At 43.5% G+C, this 19,067-nt stretch overlaps 1 protein-coding gene across 1 annotated transcript in view; it reads left to right on the top strand.

The window, feature by feature from the left end:
• Nek11 (NIMA related kinase 11) overlaps positions 1–19,067 on the top strand; it is a 181,319-nt gene that overhangs the window by 46,099 nt on the left and 116,153 nt on the right. Inside the window, 4 exon segments of the mRNA XM_021207830.1 lie at positions 872–941; positions 943–995; positions 2,603–2,696; positions 9,153–9,267. Coding sequence (XP_021063489.1) covers positions 872–941; positions 943–995; positions 2,603–2,696; positions 9,153–9,267 — 332 coding nt within the window.

Genomic DNA, 19,067 nt, shown 5'->3' with positions numbered 1-19,067 from the left:
ACCTCTATAATGTGGGTGCTCTACCTCTATAATGTGGGTGCTCTACCTCTATAATGTGGGTGCTCTACCTCTATAATGTGGGTGCTCTACCTCTATAATGTGGGTGCTCTTGTTCTCTTTTATGCTTAGACAGAGATTTCATAGCCTCCAAAGAACCTGAAGAGTGTGATCTTGGCGTGAGGCTTTGAGCCCACAGGAGGTTGCTGGTGACTGACCTTCAAAGTATGGACCATACTATCTATCTATCTATCTATCTATCTATCTATCTATCTATCTATCTATCTATCTATCTATCTATCATACTATACTATCTCCAAAGTATCTATTGGAGAAAGCCCAGGGTATGAGTCATTCAAGATAATACAGTTCTTATACTGCCACCATTAGACAGTACATATAATTATCTCATGTGACACTTACTTTAGCCCAGTCTTTACAGACAAGGAAACTGGGGTTCACTCTCTAGCACCCTTGGCTACAGAGAGAGTGGGTGGTGGAGGTGGTATTCACTGCCTTTCCAAAGACCGTGACCTAATTCACTTAGATGAGTTACTCCAGTAGCCTCTTTACTCTCCAATGGCCAGAATCCTGATTTGTCTCACATTATAAAAACTAACCACAGGCCATGAAATGAGCAGAAATTTGGAAAGTACACAATTTGCTTTTAAGCAGAAATCCAATTTGAAAAATAATGCTGATTAACTCCAGCCCTTGTTGGCTCATTACCCACTCGGAGTTTATTAGATTTTCCTGCCCCAAGATGCTGCTCTCTCCATAGAGCAATGATCCTTGTGTAAAATATTTGTTTAATTTTTTTTCTGAGCATGTTTGGTATGAGTTGCATGTTTGTGGAATGTTTATTACTTTATAGGCAGAAAAAGATTCACTTGCAGACTCTGCAAGCCTTGTCTGACGCTCAGAGAATGACTCCCAGAGAATTAATTGATGCAGCTGAGGAAGCTGCAGGTAGCCAGTGAGAGAGCCAGGAGGCTGAAGTAAGCTCCTTGCCTTGGGGTGCCCCACACCCTGCACCCCAACAGTTGTCATAGAACTCATACAAGGAAGCCAAAAGCCAAAACAAGAGTCCAAAGCACGTATGGTCACTTACTTATTAATTACACTCACCCCCAAATATGATTACTGAGCAATAGACTAGATGTCAGGTACTAATTATATCAGGTTTGCAGTCCCGTGTGAAGGCAGAGGTTGAAAGGTAGGGAGGTTGCTGGTGATGATGCTATATCCAGGCTCTAACTAAAACCTGATTGTGCTGGCACTTGGACCTGACCCATCAAGAGACTGAACAGACAGCTTCAATATTTACTCTGTATTAGTTACTTTCCTGCTGCTGAGATAAAGTACTCCTACAACAGCAATTTACAGGATGAAGGGTGCATGTTGGCTCACTGTTTCGGGGCATAGTTCATCCCAGCAGAGAAGTCATAGACAGTAGGATGTTGAAGAATGTTTAATGAGCATCTTTGGGTTTAGAGGCAGGTCATTTGTTTGCTGATCTGGTGTGAATGCTCCTGTCATGGTCAGTTTCAGGCTACCAGGTGATGGTATGGATTGTTCAGTTGGGAAAATGTATATGCAGTCTGTTCTCGGCAGCTAAGGCATGTGGTTCCTATAAACCACAGATTGTGGGTCTAACTGGAGATAGATATGCGCTTGAATTACTCAAGTCACAACATCAACTCGTAGATCCAAACCTGTGTCTAACTAAGAAATGCTAATATCTCCAAGGTAGCATAGTTCCTGTTATTGGTTGAATATAAATGGAGAGTGAAATCTGAAAGGAATGTATTAAAAAGGCAAATGTAATACTTCCCATGCATATTAAAAATTATTATTCAGATTAAAACTATTTATAGGCAAAAGAATAGCATGAATATTCCACATGATATAATATTATTCTTCCTATTTGGCCTTGATTTTATAAATTAATTGGATTAGAATTTTGATCATTGTTTCTAGGATTCAAGAGAGACCGTGTATTTTAGCTAATGTCATTGAGAAATGCCAACACTGTGCATAATCTCATTAATATGTAGTGTAAAAATGAAGCTTGCCCAAGTAAAGAGTAGAACGGTGGCTGCTGGAGAGGGGCGGGCGTGTTAGACAAAAGCAGTCCTGAGTCCTGGGAGTCTATCTGTCATACATTAAGGTGGCTAATAGTATGGGACTGAATAGCTGACAGTTACCACTTCCCCTCCACCACAGTGCCTACACATTCCTTGGCATGTATTTTCAGTGTCCTTGCTTATGGGCTTGCTCATCCTGAGGGAGAAGGAATCTCAGATGCTGGGGTGGCAGCATCTTCAGGATGCTCAGGAGTAGGTGCTATCTTTTCCTGATAGCCCAGGGGTTCCCATCGTTGACTACAAGCCACATCTTCCTTGTATGTTCTTTTGAAGAGAATCGCATGAAAAGTTAAAAAGAGATATAATCAGTTGTGGGGCTGGACCATGAGGGACAGACCTGATGGCCTGGCTTCCTGCTAAGCAGTCTGCCTGTTAAAACATGCATCATGCTTATTTATACTATAGATACGGTGTAAGCACTTTGTACTGATTTGTATACCCTTGTATCCACTTTACAGAAAGATTGCTGGAGAAAACTATAAAGAAAATGACAAACGAATGCAGGCCCTGAGATCCCAGAACGTGGGGTCTGTGCGTGCCCACATGCTCCACGTAAGCACCCCTCATTCATGTTTAAGTGGGTGTTTCCTTGCTCTGGGTCCTTTAGAGCCATCAGACTAAATGTGTAGGAAAGAGGTGGGAAATAAAGCACCGGGACTGACCTGGCCCAACTTTAGGGGGGGCTTTAAAAAGTAACCTGACAGCTGATGACAACTCTGATTCAAAACAGCTTGAATCTAGAAGTGGACCAGTAGATTCAGTCCTCACACATCAAGTGGCCATCATCTGCAGGATAACCAGAGATGATTAAGTGACAGGACAGATGCTCGCACACCTGATTTTTCACTTCTGACCTTTGTGTCTCACCTCTCCAGTCCATCAGTCCCTTTTGTCTTATTTTTATTCTTTAACCTCATTTTCTGTCTCATCCACGTCATCCTGCACTGTGATAATAACTTTGCTCAAACTGAAGGACCACAGATATAATGAAGAGAGTTGTAGGATTCCCCTCAACCCCCGTTCAAGTCTTCTGTATTTGAAATCTCTGAGTGGTAAATGCTATTTTCATTCATAGCTGAGAGTATCTTTCTGGGGCCTTGGTGGTAGGAGCTGATACTAAGGTAGTCTATGTGGGGGATCATTTGGGACAGTTGACATAACAGCAACCTCATAGCTTTTCTGATAGAGGCACCATGGAGAAGAAAAGCTTTAAGATGTTCACCCAGAGTTTTCCATATCTGAGAGGCTCTCCTTGAACAGAAAGAACCAACCTTGAGACTGTTGAAGAACCTGTATGTCAGCTATAAATCTATAGCTTAGCTTAATAGACCTCCTACCACTTACAGGCCTCCAATCCCTGGATTTGACAGAAGCCCAAGCAAATCTCTCTTTTAAACAAGTGAGGCCTGGGAACACTTGTTTTCTGTCCCACTCTGGGCAAGACAGTGCTCATCTGTCTTACTCAATTCTTTGGAGGATCAGATAGTCCAAAGTTGGATCACACAGGAGAACTAGTCTTCCATATGCACCTATGAGTTTTCTGCTTATTGATACCATAAGAGTGCTGGTGATAAGCAGGGCGTGGTGGCGCATGCCTTTAATCCCAGCACTTGGGAGGTAGAGGCAGGCGGATTTCTGAGTTCGAGGCCAGCCTGGTCTACAAAGTGAGTTCTAGGACAGCCAGGGCTATACAGAGAAACTCTGTCTCGAAAAACCAAAAAAAAAAAAAAAAAAAAGGAGTGCTGGTGATAAGTGTTCCACCTTTCTGGTACCACAGTAGTGCTCAGTTCTACCCTCTGCTCCACCTTTCTGGTACCCCTATTTTTGGTGAACCCATTTGTGGAATCTGTCACAGGTCTCAGAGACCTGGGAAATTTCCTGCTCATGGATACTGGCAAATAGAGACATTTCTGGCTAAGAGGACATGGTGTCAGCAACAGGACCAGGTCTCAACGAAGAGAAAGGTCTGGATGCCACCACAGCATTGAAGAAGCCATGCCTCAAGGACACTGAGTGCCTTGCTTCAGGACCCCAGACACCCCTAGGCACTGTGACAATTGGCGGCTTCTAGTAGTAGGTCTTTGCCCCTGAAACTGTCTGCTTTGTCTGAAAACCCAGGCATTCCTAAAGACCTAGATAAGGAAGCTGATGGGTTCCTAAAGGCTCTGTGTTAGTTAGTGTGTGAAAACTACTTGCTCAATCAAGATACAGTGGAGCGCTTGTTTCTGGGATGCTTTGAGGTCTGAGAGATTTTTTTTGCTAAGACTGGAGCTTGGGAAACAGATTTTTTTTTTGTTGGTTTTGTTTTTTGTGAAGCCTAAGTGACCCACTTTCCTCCATTTCCCCTCCCTCCTCTCCCTCCTCTCCTTCCTCTCCCTCCTCTCCCTTCCCTCCCTCCCTTCCTCCTTCCCTCTGTCCCTCCCTCCCTCCCCTCCCTATGTGGCCCAGACTGGCCTTAAACTCATGAGCCTCCTGCCTCAGCCTCTCAGGTGCTGAGATTCCAGGGATGTGAAGCCACACCAAGCTCTGAGTTTATTTTGAAGTTATCACATGGCAAAGAAGAGTGAGATCTTACAAGTCAGGGAAAAATAATCTACTTCACATGTTCACTTTTCTTCTTTAACCCCTTAAGATAATCATCTTTGTGTCTGATATAGTTATTACCAGTAATCACATACTGTGGCATCCAGAGGTGCTGAACAACTGTGAAAGCCAAGCTTGTTTGTAACCTCTGCAAATTTGGGTATTAAGATTCTAATGATAACCCAAAGACTGCATGACAGGCAGAACCCCAGGAGATTTTGTTATCCATATGTTATCTCACAGAACATGGAGCCAAAAAAAAAAAAAATTCTTTATTTTGGCCCAGCTCAGACAAAGAAAGGTTGCTCAGAGATCCTGTAACTCCCAGCACACACCCCTGGTGACTTCATGCATTAGTCACTTTTCTTGATGCTGAGACAGAAGCCACCTGACAGGAGCAACCCAAGGAGGGGTTTGCTTTGGGAGTGAGTTTCGGGGGACACATGATTTGAAATTACCACCCATAGTGGCAGAAAAGTTGTTATGGCGAGGACACTGTATTGGCCCTCGGGAAGCAGAGAGAGACAGATGTCATTGCCTAGCTGACCTCCTTTGTGGTGGCTGATGCTGCCCGCCTTCAGAGTAGGTCTTCCTTCTACAGTTCAACCTTTCTGCAGATGCAAAATGTGTCTCCACAGTGTCTCCATAGTGATTCTAAATCTGGTCAAAGGGACAAGTAAGATTGACCATCACACTTTCCTTTCTCTCAGCAAGTTGCGAGTGTGTGTATGCGTGCACATGTAGACCCATTCATAAACACACAGAGATACACATACACACGCAAACATACTGTCATGTTCTATCTAAAGATTCTAGTTGATTCTTTTGAGTTTGCTGAGGTTTAGCACCACTGTGGTCCTGAGCTTTTCAGAAGTGCATTCCCTAGGCTTGTATATGGATGGGAGCATTGTTAGCAAGTCAGCGTGAGGTTAACAGATTATTCATTGTTAGCCCTCTCCTCCCTCTGCCAGAGGTGGGACTGTCTCCAGGAAAGCCTCCAGCTGGCTGTCTTGTAAACTCTGTGACTTACATGACACTTGTCAGACTTCAAAATGCACCAGGGTATCCTGTGGTACTGTTTGCTCTGGGGTGGGGCCTGGGCTTATCAGATTTCTGATAGACTCCCTTTGATTCTGATATTGATTACATCCCATTAGCCACGGGTGGGAAGTGGGGCTCCTGAACATGACCATCCTCTCCAGATGAAGGAACTGAAAAAGACCACAGAGAGCAGATCTCTTCTTATCTCTTTAGAGGAAAAACTCATTTAATGGGAATAGAGGAGAAGGAGGTGCATCCTGAGGGAAGGCTTTCTTGTTCACCCCAGGAGGACCGGGAGACAGAGAAGCAGGCAGGGAACAGGCAGGGTGAATCATACTCACAGACACAAGAGGGAGATGGGTTTAATGGTATTCACAGAACAATGCAAGAAGCTAAACACTTTGCAGAGGCCTGAAGGGTTTTCATCATCTCAGGGAAAGGCATTGTTGAACTGAAGAAGATGAAATAAGATATGACAGAGGCTGAATTAATCAGATGCAAGAAGCTGAAGGAAGATGTAATAAAGGGGAAGTGCTGCCTTCTTCGACTGCATTTCCTCCCCCCATCTTCTCCATATTCTGATGGCTTCATCTCCTTCCAATTTCACTGAGACTCTGCCCTCAATTCCCTTTGCCTTTCTCTCATGCCTGGCTACAACAAACTCCTGGGTGGTTCATTGTGGGGAGTCTGTCTGTTGCAGGTGTGTGGATGTTTGTGTTTGTGCATACATATAAAGACCAGAGGTGAGCAGCGGGGTCCTTCTCCAGTCCTCTCTCCCTTATTCTGGGAGGTAATTCTCAGTTACCTGAGAGCTCATTGATTATGCTAATGCAGCTGGCCAGCAAGCCGCAGGGATTTTCCTGTCTTCTACCTCTCCAGCTTTGGGATTAACATCTGTCTTCTAAAATATAGATGCTGGGAATCTGAGTGCAGGTCCTTATGCTCACATAACAAGCACTTTGCCAACTGAGCCCTGTTTCCAGAACCCTCTGAATATTTCAGAAGCAGCTGTCGAGGGAGAGTTTGGGGAGTGAATGGGTCCAGTGTGCCATATGTTATGAAAATTCTCTGAGGCACTTAGGAGAGTGACTTGATTTGTTTTCAGACTTTAACTGACAATGTCTTTATTTTGGCAGGCGTTTTCTGCTTGGCTGAATTTGGGTTTTGAAGTCTTGAAGCAAGCAGTTAAGAGTAGAATCGTGTTTGACTCCATTTCTTAAGAGGATAGTAGTTTTAAAAAAAAAAACCCTACAATTTACAAGGCAAATCCTGGCTGCCTTTCCTCCAATGGCATCTACAGTCATACATGTGCTAAGTCTAGGAGAAGTATCTAGCAGACCAGATGTCCATATGTGTGCTGGGAGCAGGGTCAAAGAATAGCTCACTGCCGGGCAGCGGTGGTGCACGCCTTTAATCCCAGCACTTGGGAGGCAGAGGCAGGTGGATCTCTGAGTTCGAGGCCAGCCTGGTCTACAGAGTGAGTTCCAGGACAGCCAGGGCTACACAGAGAAACCCTGTCTCCAAAANCCAAAAAAAAAAAAAAAAAAAAAAAGTAGCTCACTGATCCTCATCTCGAGAGAGGCAGATACAGCAGTTGTGTCCTCTTCAAAGAGAATCCCAGCAAGTCACTCAATTGAGTGCTTATTTCCAAATGCCTTTTGACTTGCATTCAGTGATGATAGTCAAGCATCTCCCTTTCTTGGGCTCTCCATCCACTGTCAGTGAGCCTTTGCAGTCTGGATCCAGCTGTACCTCCCAGAGGGAAAGCAGACTTATTAACAATACTCACAAATGCCTTGCTGTGTGGGGAATGGGGGCATGACTTCATTTGATTTGACTTACTTAATATTACTTTGGATTTTCCTTTTAATTTATTTCTCAATAAAAAGCTTCTTGGATTAGTTTTCTCACCTCCATAAAAGCTGCTTATCAGAGAAAATAGGACAGTTCAGTATTAGATTTAGTTTACAAACACACAATGCAATAATTAATAATAATAATAATATATAGTAAAAGACAACTGATATATTGAAATTCCTACTAATATATTTGGGTACTTACCATTTATTTATTTATTCATTCACTCAGTTAGTTTTGTTTTTGTTTTGTTGGCTGTCCTGGAACTTACTCTGTAGACCAGGCTGGCCTTGAACTCAGAAATCTGCCTGTCTCTGCCTCCTGAGTGCTGGGATTAAAGGCGTGCACCACCACGCCAGGCTCGGGTTTGTTTTGTTGAGGCAGAATCTCATATTGTGCAGGCTCTCTTCAAACACACCATTTAGTCCAGGATTGCTTAATGTTCCTGCCTCCACTTTATGCGGTGTTTTGAATGAAAATGTCCCCATAGTCTCATATATTTGAATGGTTAGTCACCAAACTGTGGAACAGTTTGGGAAAGATTAGAAGGATTAGGAGATGTGGCCTTGTTGGAGTAGGAGTGACCTTATTGGAGGAACTGTGTCATTGGGGATAGGCTTTGAGGTTTCAAAAGTCCAAGTTAGGCCCAGTCTCTCTCTCTCCCTCTCCCTCTCCCTCTCCTCTCTCCTCTCTTCTCTCTCCTCTCTCCTCTCTCTCTCCTCTTCTCTCTCTCTCTCTCTCCTGCCTGCTGATCAGGATATAAATCTCTCAGCTAACACTCCTTTGCAATGCCTGTCTGCTTCTTAAGATGATGATCATGGACAAACTTTGTAAAACTGTAAGCAAGCCCCCTAAATGCTTTTTGAAATAAGACTTGCCTTGGTCATGGAGTCTCTTCACAGCAATAGGACAGTAATTAATCCAACTTCCCTGGCTGAAATTGTAGGTCTGTGTCAAACAGCTATGCAGTTTATACAGTGATAGGAACTGAACACATGACTTCTTTCATGCCAGGGAAACATCTATCAACGTTTCCACCCTTACCTTTTATATTTTTGAAGCAGAATTACTTCATCATTTCTTAGGTGTTTGTCGTTTAGAAATTGGAAATTCTTAAACTTGTAAATCCAGACAAGACTTTGACGTCATTCAACTCAAGACATTTAGTTTTGAAATGAGATTGTGCAGGGCTGGGATGAGGAGGGGTTAGGTGGGGATACTGTGGGCACACCCAGGAGAGTGATGCTTGCTTCTAGCTGCTGATGGAACCAATACTTGACTGAGCCTTGACTTGGCTCCTTGGGTATCTTGGTTGGTTCACCTACCTATGGCCTAGACTCTGATTCCTACAGAGGTCAAATGCTTTGCCCAAGGTTACTCTCTGATTCAAGATCACTTCTCTTATCCCAAGTTACCAACTTGAAGTTTGAAAATGCTATTAAGCTTAGAGAGAAGAATGTTGCTTTCTTTGTGGTGGGGCCACTTTCTTCTGTCAGCTCTCACGAGTTGTTAATTCCCTTCCCCTAGGAACTACATGAACAGACTTTGGAGAACCTGCCTGAAACTCAGTCCCTTCCGTGCCTGGACCTCGATGAACTTGAGCCCAGTTTAGCGGACACCATTGTTGACCTCGAACATTATGGTATGTGTTTGTGTCACCTCTCAGCAGACTGCTTGTCTGGTCTCTGAGAGAAGCCCTCAATGTATGTGACTACCTGCCATTGCTGGTCAGGGCTGGGCTGAGATCAGAAGGGCCTTTGTCCTCTTGCAAGAATGAAGAAGAGTTAGAAACTCACACGTGTTAAGAGACGTCTTCTGAGTGTGATAAACAATATTGCCATTAACTGAGTAAGAGTTCCCCAGAGCTCTACTCCTTTCTCATGATTGGCTCCCCTGCCCCTCGAGTACATTTAAAGTGAAATCACAAACCAGACTTTGCTAGATCTGCTATCCAGATGTGCAAACATCATTGCCAGAGAGTAAGAGTGTTCAGAGTTATTACCCAGTTGGAGGAGCCGCATGACATCTGTAGAGGAAGCCCATGGCTACCCGGTCTTTCTGGGTCTTTCTATCTTATCCATGAAACAGGAATAATGATTTTTTTTCCTTCCATGATTATTATCAAAAAATCCAAAATTGGTCATGGGAGTTCTCTTAGTTTAGTGCCTAGCATAGTAAGAGCTGAAGAAAGAAGCAGTTGCAACATGGTGAGGGACATTTTTGAATGCATGTGTCTTCTTGCTCTTCTTCACCAGTATTCCCAGTGCCTAGAATAACTAACACATCAGGAATCCTAAAAATACTCAGTAATTATTTCTTGAATAAATGAATTTATTAATTAATGAGTAGATGTAGAAGTAAATGAGTGGTACATTAGTTTAGACCCTTAAGAAGCAAATGCCAAGGCAAGACTAAAATGCATGACATTTTATTTTTTGAAAATACTTGTATGAAAGGAAAAAAGCTAGGAGAGGCTGGGAAAGCTGGCAGACCACCATCCAAATCTCACTGCACAGAAGAGGACAGTAGAAATGTGTTGTTCTACTCAGGAAGTCCCCAAGCCACTTGCCAGGTACCTGCACTCCACCCCCACACCCCGCCTGTGTTCTAGCAGCATTTGCCTGCAGGGGTGGTCGCCTCCCAGTGAAGACCTCATTGGTCCTGGAGGCACCTCATAGAAACTCTTTTCACAAACTGAACATTAAGGAAGCGAAACTGTGGCTTGTGTCTTCATCTCAGCCTAGCACTCGAGGTTTTCCTGAACTAGTAGAGGATGGCTCGCCTCCTTCAGCCAAATGGAGAGGAGCACCTGAAGCTCATTAAGCTGCCAATTGCCACGTTCAGTGTGATGCTGGAGGCCATCTCATAGCAGAATGATGACAAGGGCATGATGCTGTCAGATGGATTTGCCCTCATTTCTTTTTATTATATTGTTTCCATTTGAGGAGGAGTGGGGGAAATCAACTGCTCCAGAGTTTTTCTTTCCTTGAGTAGGAACCTGGGGAAGTTAGGTCTTGTGTAGCAACTGCTGTAGGTAAAGCTGTGCTGGAGGGCGTGTACCGGAGGGGGAGTCGTTCCTATGAAAAGGAGCCCAGGACAGGATCATAAACTACCATCTGAGATACAGAAGTGGGAGTCTGTTCTCCTGCTTCAAAGGGGAAAAGGTATCTTTAACTGTGTTTCTGAAAAGAGAAACCAAAGACATGAAGGCATTTGCTCAAGGACCACCCAACTTCTTTCTAGAGTAACCTCTCCTCAGTCTCTCCCAGGCTGCAGGAGAGGGGAGCTCCTGTCTTCCTTCCCTCTCAGGTTGGTCTGTCTGACTGACTGTGGTGAACAGTATGCTGATTATCATATTATCAGTTGCAGATAGACAGCTCTGCTCCCTGTGTTCCTCCTCCATGCTAACTCTCCATCATAAACTATAAAATTCAGAATAGACCAAGTACAGATGCTTTATAAAATACTGTGAAGAACATTTCCCTTATTTTTCTGTAAATTTGTATTTTTATAATTATTTTCTCTCAAACATTAAATTGAAAACAGAAACTTAGGTATATGTAATGTTTGGGGTCCACAGCCCACTAGAGTGGTAAGCAACTGAGATTATGGGCGAGCATTTTGGATAACTGTGAAATTTTGAAGTAGGGCACTTTAGCTGTTGATGAACCTTAAAGTGGGCACTCAGCGTTCTTTGCTTTCTGTTTCTGAATGCAATGCCATGCTTTCAGCACCTGGAGGAACCGTGATTTATCACTGTCTAGCATATACATAGAAATTATGCAGTCATGCTTTTAAAGCTCCTACCACAATCATTTAATCCGTTTTTGATAATGAACTGGAAAACTCCTCTGGGAAGTGAGGAGTTAGCTGTAGAGGAAGATAGGGTAAGATATTAGTTACATTTGTTATGTGTTCATTTAGATAGAGCTGACTTACTCTAGCTAGTCCTGGGTCCCACCATGATCACAGGAGAAGGCCCAGCTGCAGTGCTAAGGCGCTCATCCCATTTAATTCCTCATGTGCTCTACTGATGATTTCTTGAACATTGTTTTCTTTTTAATTTTTGAGATTACAATTACATCTCAGTCGGGCGTGGTGGTGCACGCCTTTAATCCCAGCACTCGGGAGGCAGCCGCAGAGGCAGGTGAGTTTCTGAGTTCGAGGTCAGCCTGGTCTACAAAGTGAGTTCCAGGACAGCCAGGGCTACACAGAGAAACCCTGTCTCAAAAAACCAAACCAAAACAAACCAAACCAAAAAAAACCAACCAAACAAACAAACAAAAAAAAACCCAAAACAATTACATTCTTTCTTCCCTTTCTTCCCTCCAAATCATCTCTCTCTCTCTCTCTCTCTCTCTCTCTCTCTCTCTCACACACACACACACACACACACACACACACACGTGCACGTGTGTCTAAATAAACAAGTGTGACCTGCTCGGTCAGTGCAGTGTTCTGTTTCCAGGTGACCCTTTGATCTCAGGTGACCAGTTGGTGTCCCACTCTCTGCATTCCTTAGTTGCCTGTAGGTTTTTGTCTAGGGTTGCGGCCTCATGAGCTTCCCTCCTTCCACACCTTCTGGAAATGTTAGAAGCTACATGCCTGAAGTCTCATCAATATGGCTGCCTAGGCATGGCCTGTATGACACAAACAACCATACAAATGTGCCCGGTAATTTGTGCCCAGTTCCCAGTTCTTCCTTCTACTCCAGCCTTGTTTTTCCTGCAGCTAGCAGCTGAGTTCCAGAGAAAATTGGAAGAGTCTGACTCATGATCCTGGGCTCACCCAGGGTTGTGGACTTCTTAAGGGTCCTTAAGGGAACCTGTGGGTCAAGACTCCTTTGACAAACCTCTTCCTCCAAAATTATTTACATTATGATCATAACAGTAGCAAAATTACTGTCATGAGGTAGCAATGAAAATAATTTTGTTTGGGGTTTCCCCACATGTCACTGTCCAGCAGCCATGGAGAACTGGGTATCTGAAAGGGAGGCTGGGAATGAAAAAGGACAGAGGGGCAGGCAGACAAGAGAAGGAGAAAGCCAAGATCAAGGCTCAAAGTTTAATTATCAGCTCTGCATCTATAAGCAAACCCCACAGACCCATCCCTTTGCTTCAGCAGGATTGAGTTGCAAAGCAAGCTCAGCAGGCAGGCAGCCTACTCCTCAAGGCTCAGGCCAGGCAAGAACTCCAGCCAGGCTGTAAAACCATCTGGGGTTTGTTTAGTCTATTTAAGGCTGGGGGAAGGGCACACCCACACCATGAAAAACTACAGGATCACAGCATTAGAAGGGTTGAGAACTGCTTCCTTAAGCCAACCTTGAGGTATGGAGGCTGCCCATCTGAAGTCTAAGCAAATGCAACCTGTTCATCTCCTCTCCAATCGCTCCTTCAGCAAGTCCTAAGCCTTCTCTCAGTGTCAGATAAAACTCTGACCTTGTGGGGTTCTACCCTCTGTGGGAAATCTTCATGCCCTTTCCTCTTCTGAGAGTATGGGGAGAGGCCTCCTTTGTTGTGGTTTGCGTATCGAATGTCCCCCTAGGCTCATGCATTTGGACACATGGACTCCAGCTGGTAGCACTGCTTTGGAAGGTTGTGGAGCTGGGAGGTAGAAGCTTGCTGGAGGAAGTGTGACACCAGGGACAGGCAGGCCATGGGGTTTTATGGCCCAGCTTCAAATCCCACTCATCGCTCCCTGACTGCAGATGCAGTGTGTCTTGAGTTCCTGCTGCATCCCTTCCCTGCTGTGCATTCTTTAAAATGACTTGAAGTGAATTTTAGATACTCATGAGTGCTTCACAAGACTGAAGTCTAGAGAACATTACATTTGTGAGTCATGACAGGACACACAGATAAGTGACTAGAACAGTCCATCCTAGAGATGTTTCTAAGCTGCAGGCAGGAGGTGCGGGGCTGCAGAAGCAGGCGGAATAAGGCTTGCTTTATAGAGTTTGTGCGTTCAGGTCTGTTGTAGTCCCAGTTTTAGCATAGAGTGTTCAAGGCCGTTTTCCAGCCATGCATGGAAAGGCAGGCCAAGTGGCCCTTCCAGTGGTTATCATGCCTCAGGTGACTGCAACCCGAGAGCATCAAGTGTCTTTGATACCCTTTGAGACAGAATGTAGGACCCCCCTCGCGAGGAACTCCCTAGGGTCCTCAGGTCACGGGAGTTAGGGTGCCTCAGGAACTCGACAGACAGGCCTTCTTGCTGTAACCACACAAGGCACTTTTATTGGTGGAGCTCCGGTTCGACTCGTACCTCACGCAGGAGACAGAGGAAGTCGACAACCAGGCCCAAAAGCTTGAGACTTTATAGGATAAGGGTCGGGGGTGGGGAGAATTGGCACAGTTACAAGCGATTGGTTCATTTAAATGTACACATTTGCAGGATGGTACGTTCAAAGGCAGGAATGCTAGGAGACCTGAGGGGCAGGTCAGCGGAACATTTGGTTCAGTCCCAGGAATGTTCCAACAATGGCCTGCCTGGGCGTGCCCAGGCTTGTCTCACTGTGCTCTCTGCCTCAGACTTCCAAGCTTACAAACAACTGTTTCTCTGGACATAAGTTGCATGAATCCCAGGCCTTAAATTTCATTTTAAATTTAATTTCCCTTCAAGGGCATCTTTAATTCCTTCATGGGCTTTATCATCTCTTTCTTTTATATATTCAAGTAAAAATCATTTCAACTTCTGCTCAATGTTTTCAGTGTTTTATTCTTTAAAAAGACACCCCCTAGTGACCCAGCAGTTCCACTACCATTGCCAGAGAGAGATGAAAACAGAACTCCCAGAGGATGAAATGCAAACATCCTTAGACTCACTCCTCAGGGTTAGAAATACAAACAAGTCCCGCATCCATCAGCATGGGAGGTCTGCCTGGAAATGAAAAGTAGCATCTCCCAAGACAGGAAATGTACATAAATATATATATATATATATATATATATATATATATATATATATATATATATAAACGATTTTAAGCAAAGACATCCCACACTAGTGAGTTTAGAATGAAAGGCTCTATTTCCACCAATGCTAAACCTCGAACAAACAAATCTCCAAATGAAAAGGTTCTAATTTGGGGCAATATAAAAATTATAATTTTAATCCAGAACATCCATGAAGACCAGGTTGACCCCTAGGGTGTCCAAAGAAAATGGAAATTTGGGGTTACCCCCCCCCCCCCGTAAGTGAAACAGAGAAATCTATTAGAAGAAAAGCCTGTAGGCACTTGGGTGGCTGGGAGCGAGCTTGCAGACTCTGGTAGGCAAGGGCAACATTCCTTTCATGGAGCTAGCAGGGGTGCTAGTGAGCCGTTCCACTAATGTGTTCCTAAGACAAAGGTAAACAGGCTGAACTCCAAAGGCAGTCTCTGGAAAAACTGCTTACAGCATCACACACACACACACACACACACACACACACACACACACACACACCCACACCCCGCCTCTCAGCTCTGTTAGACGGGATGGCAGTAGTGTTTCCTTGGTACACTCCCGCACTGGTGCCGAAGACAGGAAATGATGTTAAAAGGATACCATAGAACCTTTTATGGTAATAGAAGTGTATTCTTAGACAGAATCCCACCAAGCTTTATACTTTAAATGAGTGTACTTTGTAGCTGATAAGATATATATCAGTAAGATAAGATTAATAGGAAAAGGGGGCTGGAGAGATGGCTCAGCGGTTAAGAGCACTGACTGCTCTTCCAAAGGTCCTGAGTTCAATTCCCAGCAACCACATGGTGGCTTACAACCATCTATAATAGGATCTGATGCCCTCTTCTGGTGTGTCTGAAGACAGCTATAGTGTACTCATACAAATAAAATAAATAAAAATTAAAAAAAAAAAAAGATTAATAGGAAAAAAAAAGACATACGCAGAAAAGCAGAGGAAGACAAATCATCGTGTTAATTCTTGTGTCTGTTGAGTTACATTCTTATCCACGAGGAACATCTGCGGAGGTGACAGTCTTAGGAGGAAAATGGCCACTTAGACAGGAGGTAGAGATCCCTTGATACTTCCGCCTTTAGTCTCTGCTGTTGGGTGGTTTGTGTGGGAGTTACAGTCAACTCTGGGCAGATGTAAAAGGATCTAGTGCCCGCTAAGCCACCCAGACATATTGGATAGTTTTATGTCAACCTGACACAAGCTAAAGTTACCTGAGAGGAGGGAACCTCAGTTTGAGAAAATGCCTCCATAGCCGGGCGTGGTGGCACACGCCTTTAATCCCAGCACTTGGGAGGCAGAGGCAGGTGGATTTCTGAGTTCGAGGCCAGCCTGGTCTACAAAGTGAGTTCCAGGACAGCCAGAGCTACACAGAGAAACCCTGTCTCGAAAATCCAAAAAAAAAAAAAAAAAAAAGAGAAAATGCCTCCATAAGATCCAGCTACAGGCCACCCTGTAGGGCATTTCTTATTTAGCGATTAATGGACAGCCCAGCACATTTTGGGTGGTGCCATCCCTGGGCTGGTGGTCCTGGGATCATTAAGAAAGCAGGCTGACTCTACATATAAGACATATATAAGACACATATAAGTTCTGAAGGATTCATAAAGATGTAGGAACAGACTCTGTAGTTAATGGCTTTTCCACTTCTGAGTCTACACTGCCCTAGTGTGTTAAAAATTAAAATATACTTCAAGTCATAATTAAGCCTGAAAACATGAATTGACTTCCTGCATTAAAAACAACTATTGGGAATTATTTAGTAACAATGGCCAGTCCTTATACTTTCTAAAAGATCCAGTGCTGACCTAAATGTTCCTTAGTTTACAAATGCAGTAATAGCAATTCAGAAACGCCTTTAGAGTGGGACATTTGGATTGGGATCCAAGACTCACACTGAAGTGGAACTTAAGCCTCCACTCTCTGTACACACTGGTGATGGATAGTTTAGTTTTACACCAACAGAATGCATTAGCATAATGGTATGAGAACACTCATGGAACTTGGTTACTTAAAGAGAAATGCCTGGACTTACACAGACAACTAAAAGCCATGGCTTAAACTGTATTCAGGGTTGGGGATGATGTTTACAACCTAATATGTGAAAAATTCTTGGGAAATTCCTGGTGTAAACTAAGCATTTAAAATGTTTAGACCTAAGTAGAAATTGTGATATATCTAGTTCTAGCTCTAACCAAATTAATGTTACATTAATGTTACAATTACTAAAGTGCCTTTGCAGGTCATTGGCAGGCATCTTATGAAGTAGTGTTAGCAAGGAAACCAAGAACATGTTAACTTTAGTTTACCCACTTAGTAATGTCAGACACAAGGAGGCCCACTTCAGTCTGATGATACGGTACTCCAGCTGTTAATAGGATCTGTGTGACAGTAAGTGCACACTGCCTAAATATGTTAGCACATTAAAAAACTTCACTGCCATTCAACAGTTAGGTATGCACAATTTATTTAAAAGAGAGATGACTACCCCTGTAACCTTTTGAATTTGTAAGGGGGAAAATGTATTTTTATCCAACATCTCAAATAGATTTTTAAATGGATGATGTTAGCTTTAAAAACGTGCTATAATAATGTACTTCATTGCACTACACACTTTGTACAAAGAAAAGCAAGCAAGAAACTCAGGGGAAGAGAGAAGCTTCCTCGGTGTGCTCTGAAACATGGAGATAAAATCTGGCATATCTATAACAGCATTGTATGCTCTTTCTGTGGAAATAAAGCTTCTAATATGAGAAAGAAAGAAAAGAAAGAAAGAAAAAGAAAGAAAGAAAGAAAGAAACTAAGAAGAGAGAGAGAGAAAGAAATAAGGGAAGAAAGAAAGAGAGAGAAGAAAGGAAGAAAAAGAGAGAAAAGAAAAAACAAAAGAAGCAAAACCAGGCTGAGGAGCAAGCAAGGCAGTAAGCAGCACCCTTCCGTGTCCTCTGCAGCAGGTCCTGCTCCAGGACCCTGCCCCATTTCCATTCCTGTCCTGATTTCCTTCGATGATGAATGGTGATATGGAAGTGTAATCCCAATAAACCCCTTTTTCCGTAAGTTGTTTTTGGTCATGAAAGACCTCCGTGTGGAGCCCTCCCCACTCCAGTCTCGAGATAGTGGCACCCAAGAATCACAAATAGACCATCTTGTTGCAAGCACACCAGGTAGTTTAATAATGGCGCTCCGGGCTGACACATATCTCATGCAGGAGATAGAGGCATCGACCACGAGGCTCAAAGAATGGGAGGGGGGGTAGGGGCATATCCAGTGCCGTTTTACATAATTGGTTAGTTTAAAACATCAGCAAACAGTACGTGCAGGTCAAGGAGACTGTAATCTTAAATTCAGCCCAAGTCAAGAGAAAAAATGGAGACCGGGGGCACTCGGTGGCTGGCCTTGCATACCTCCCTTATCTTTATGGCTGGCCAGTTCCTGGGGCTAAACAGCCTTTGTTCTGGCCTGCTCTGCATTTCTTAGGCCTGGAATCTTCCTTTAATTAATTAACATGAGCCGCCTATGTCATGGATCTGAAATTCTTTTATTCATAGTGCTTGATCACAACAATAAAAACCCTAACAAAGACACAAGGTATGAGGGGGTGGGGGAGGTAGCCTGAAGAGCAGGCCTGTATTCTCAGCGGACAGGTGTAGGTAGGGGATCAGGAGTTGAAAGTCAGTCTGGAGTTCGTATTGAGTTTGAAGATAGACTGAACTACAGGAGACCCTGTCTCCAAAAGTTAGAAAAGAGAAAAGAACAGAAAAAAAGAAAGAGAAGATTGCAAACTCTGCCCATGGTAGAGAAGCCAGTGGGATGCCAGCTCAGAAAAGAAAACCAAGGCAGTGGGATGCCAGCTCAGAAAAGAAGACCAAGCTCTATAGTCACTTAGACACCCTGGCTCTTCATCATTATTCCAAAGCTTTTCTCTCCTCAAGCATGACTAAGGAACATTGATGGTAGTTTTATTAATATTTATCCCATTTCATTGAATTATGTGCATGTTTTATTATGGCGTTTCTTCCTACTGTAATAATTGATTCCCAGGAATAAAGACCCCCGCAGTCATTCTCTGAATCTAATATTGAACTTTTAAAATGTGTGGATTCCTCACCCTGAAGCATATTTAATAACTTAGAGTGTTTCTTCTGCATAATCAGTCTCTAACTAAAATTTAAAAATTACATCTAAGTTGAAAAGCTAACGTCGGTACAGACCGACACTTCCCTAGACAGCCACTTTGATGTAATATCCTAAGAAAGTGACACAGAAATAGGACACTGGAGTCCCAGAATATTAGCATTCATAGAAAAGCAGCACCTGTGAGTGTCTGAGTAAGTTTCTCAGCTGAGAAGGCTGTGATCTTCCTCTTAGCAAAATAAGAGGAAAGCGTAGCCATTAAACTAAGGACCACACTGCTAGAGAAGAGAAGAGAAGAGAAGAGAAGAGAAGAGAAGAGAAGAGAAGAGAAGAGAAGAGAAGAGAAGAGAAGAGAAGAGA

This window comes from Mus pahari, chromosome 10 (genome assembly GCF_900095145.1).
Source record: "Mus pahari chromosome 10, PAHARI_EIJ_v1.1, whole genome shotgun sequence".
In the NCBI taxonomy this organism is placed as follows: Eukaryota; Metazoa; Chordata; class Mammalia; order Rodentia; family Muridae; genus Mus; species Mus pahari.
This window is presented reverse-complemented; position numbering and strand designations above follow the sequence as displayed.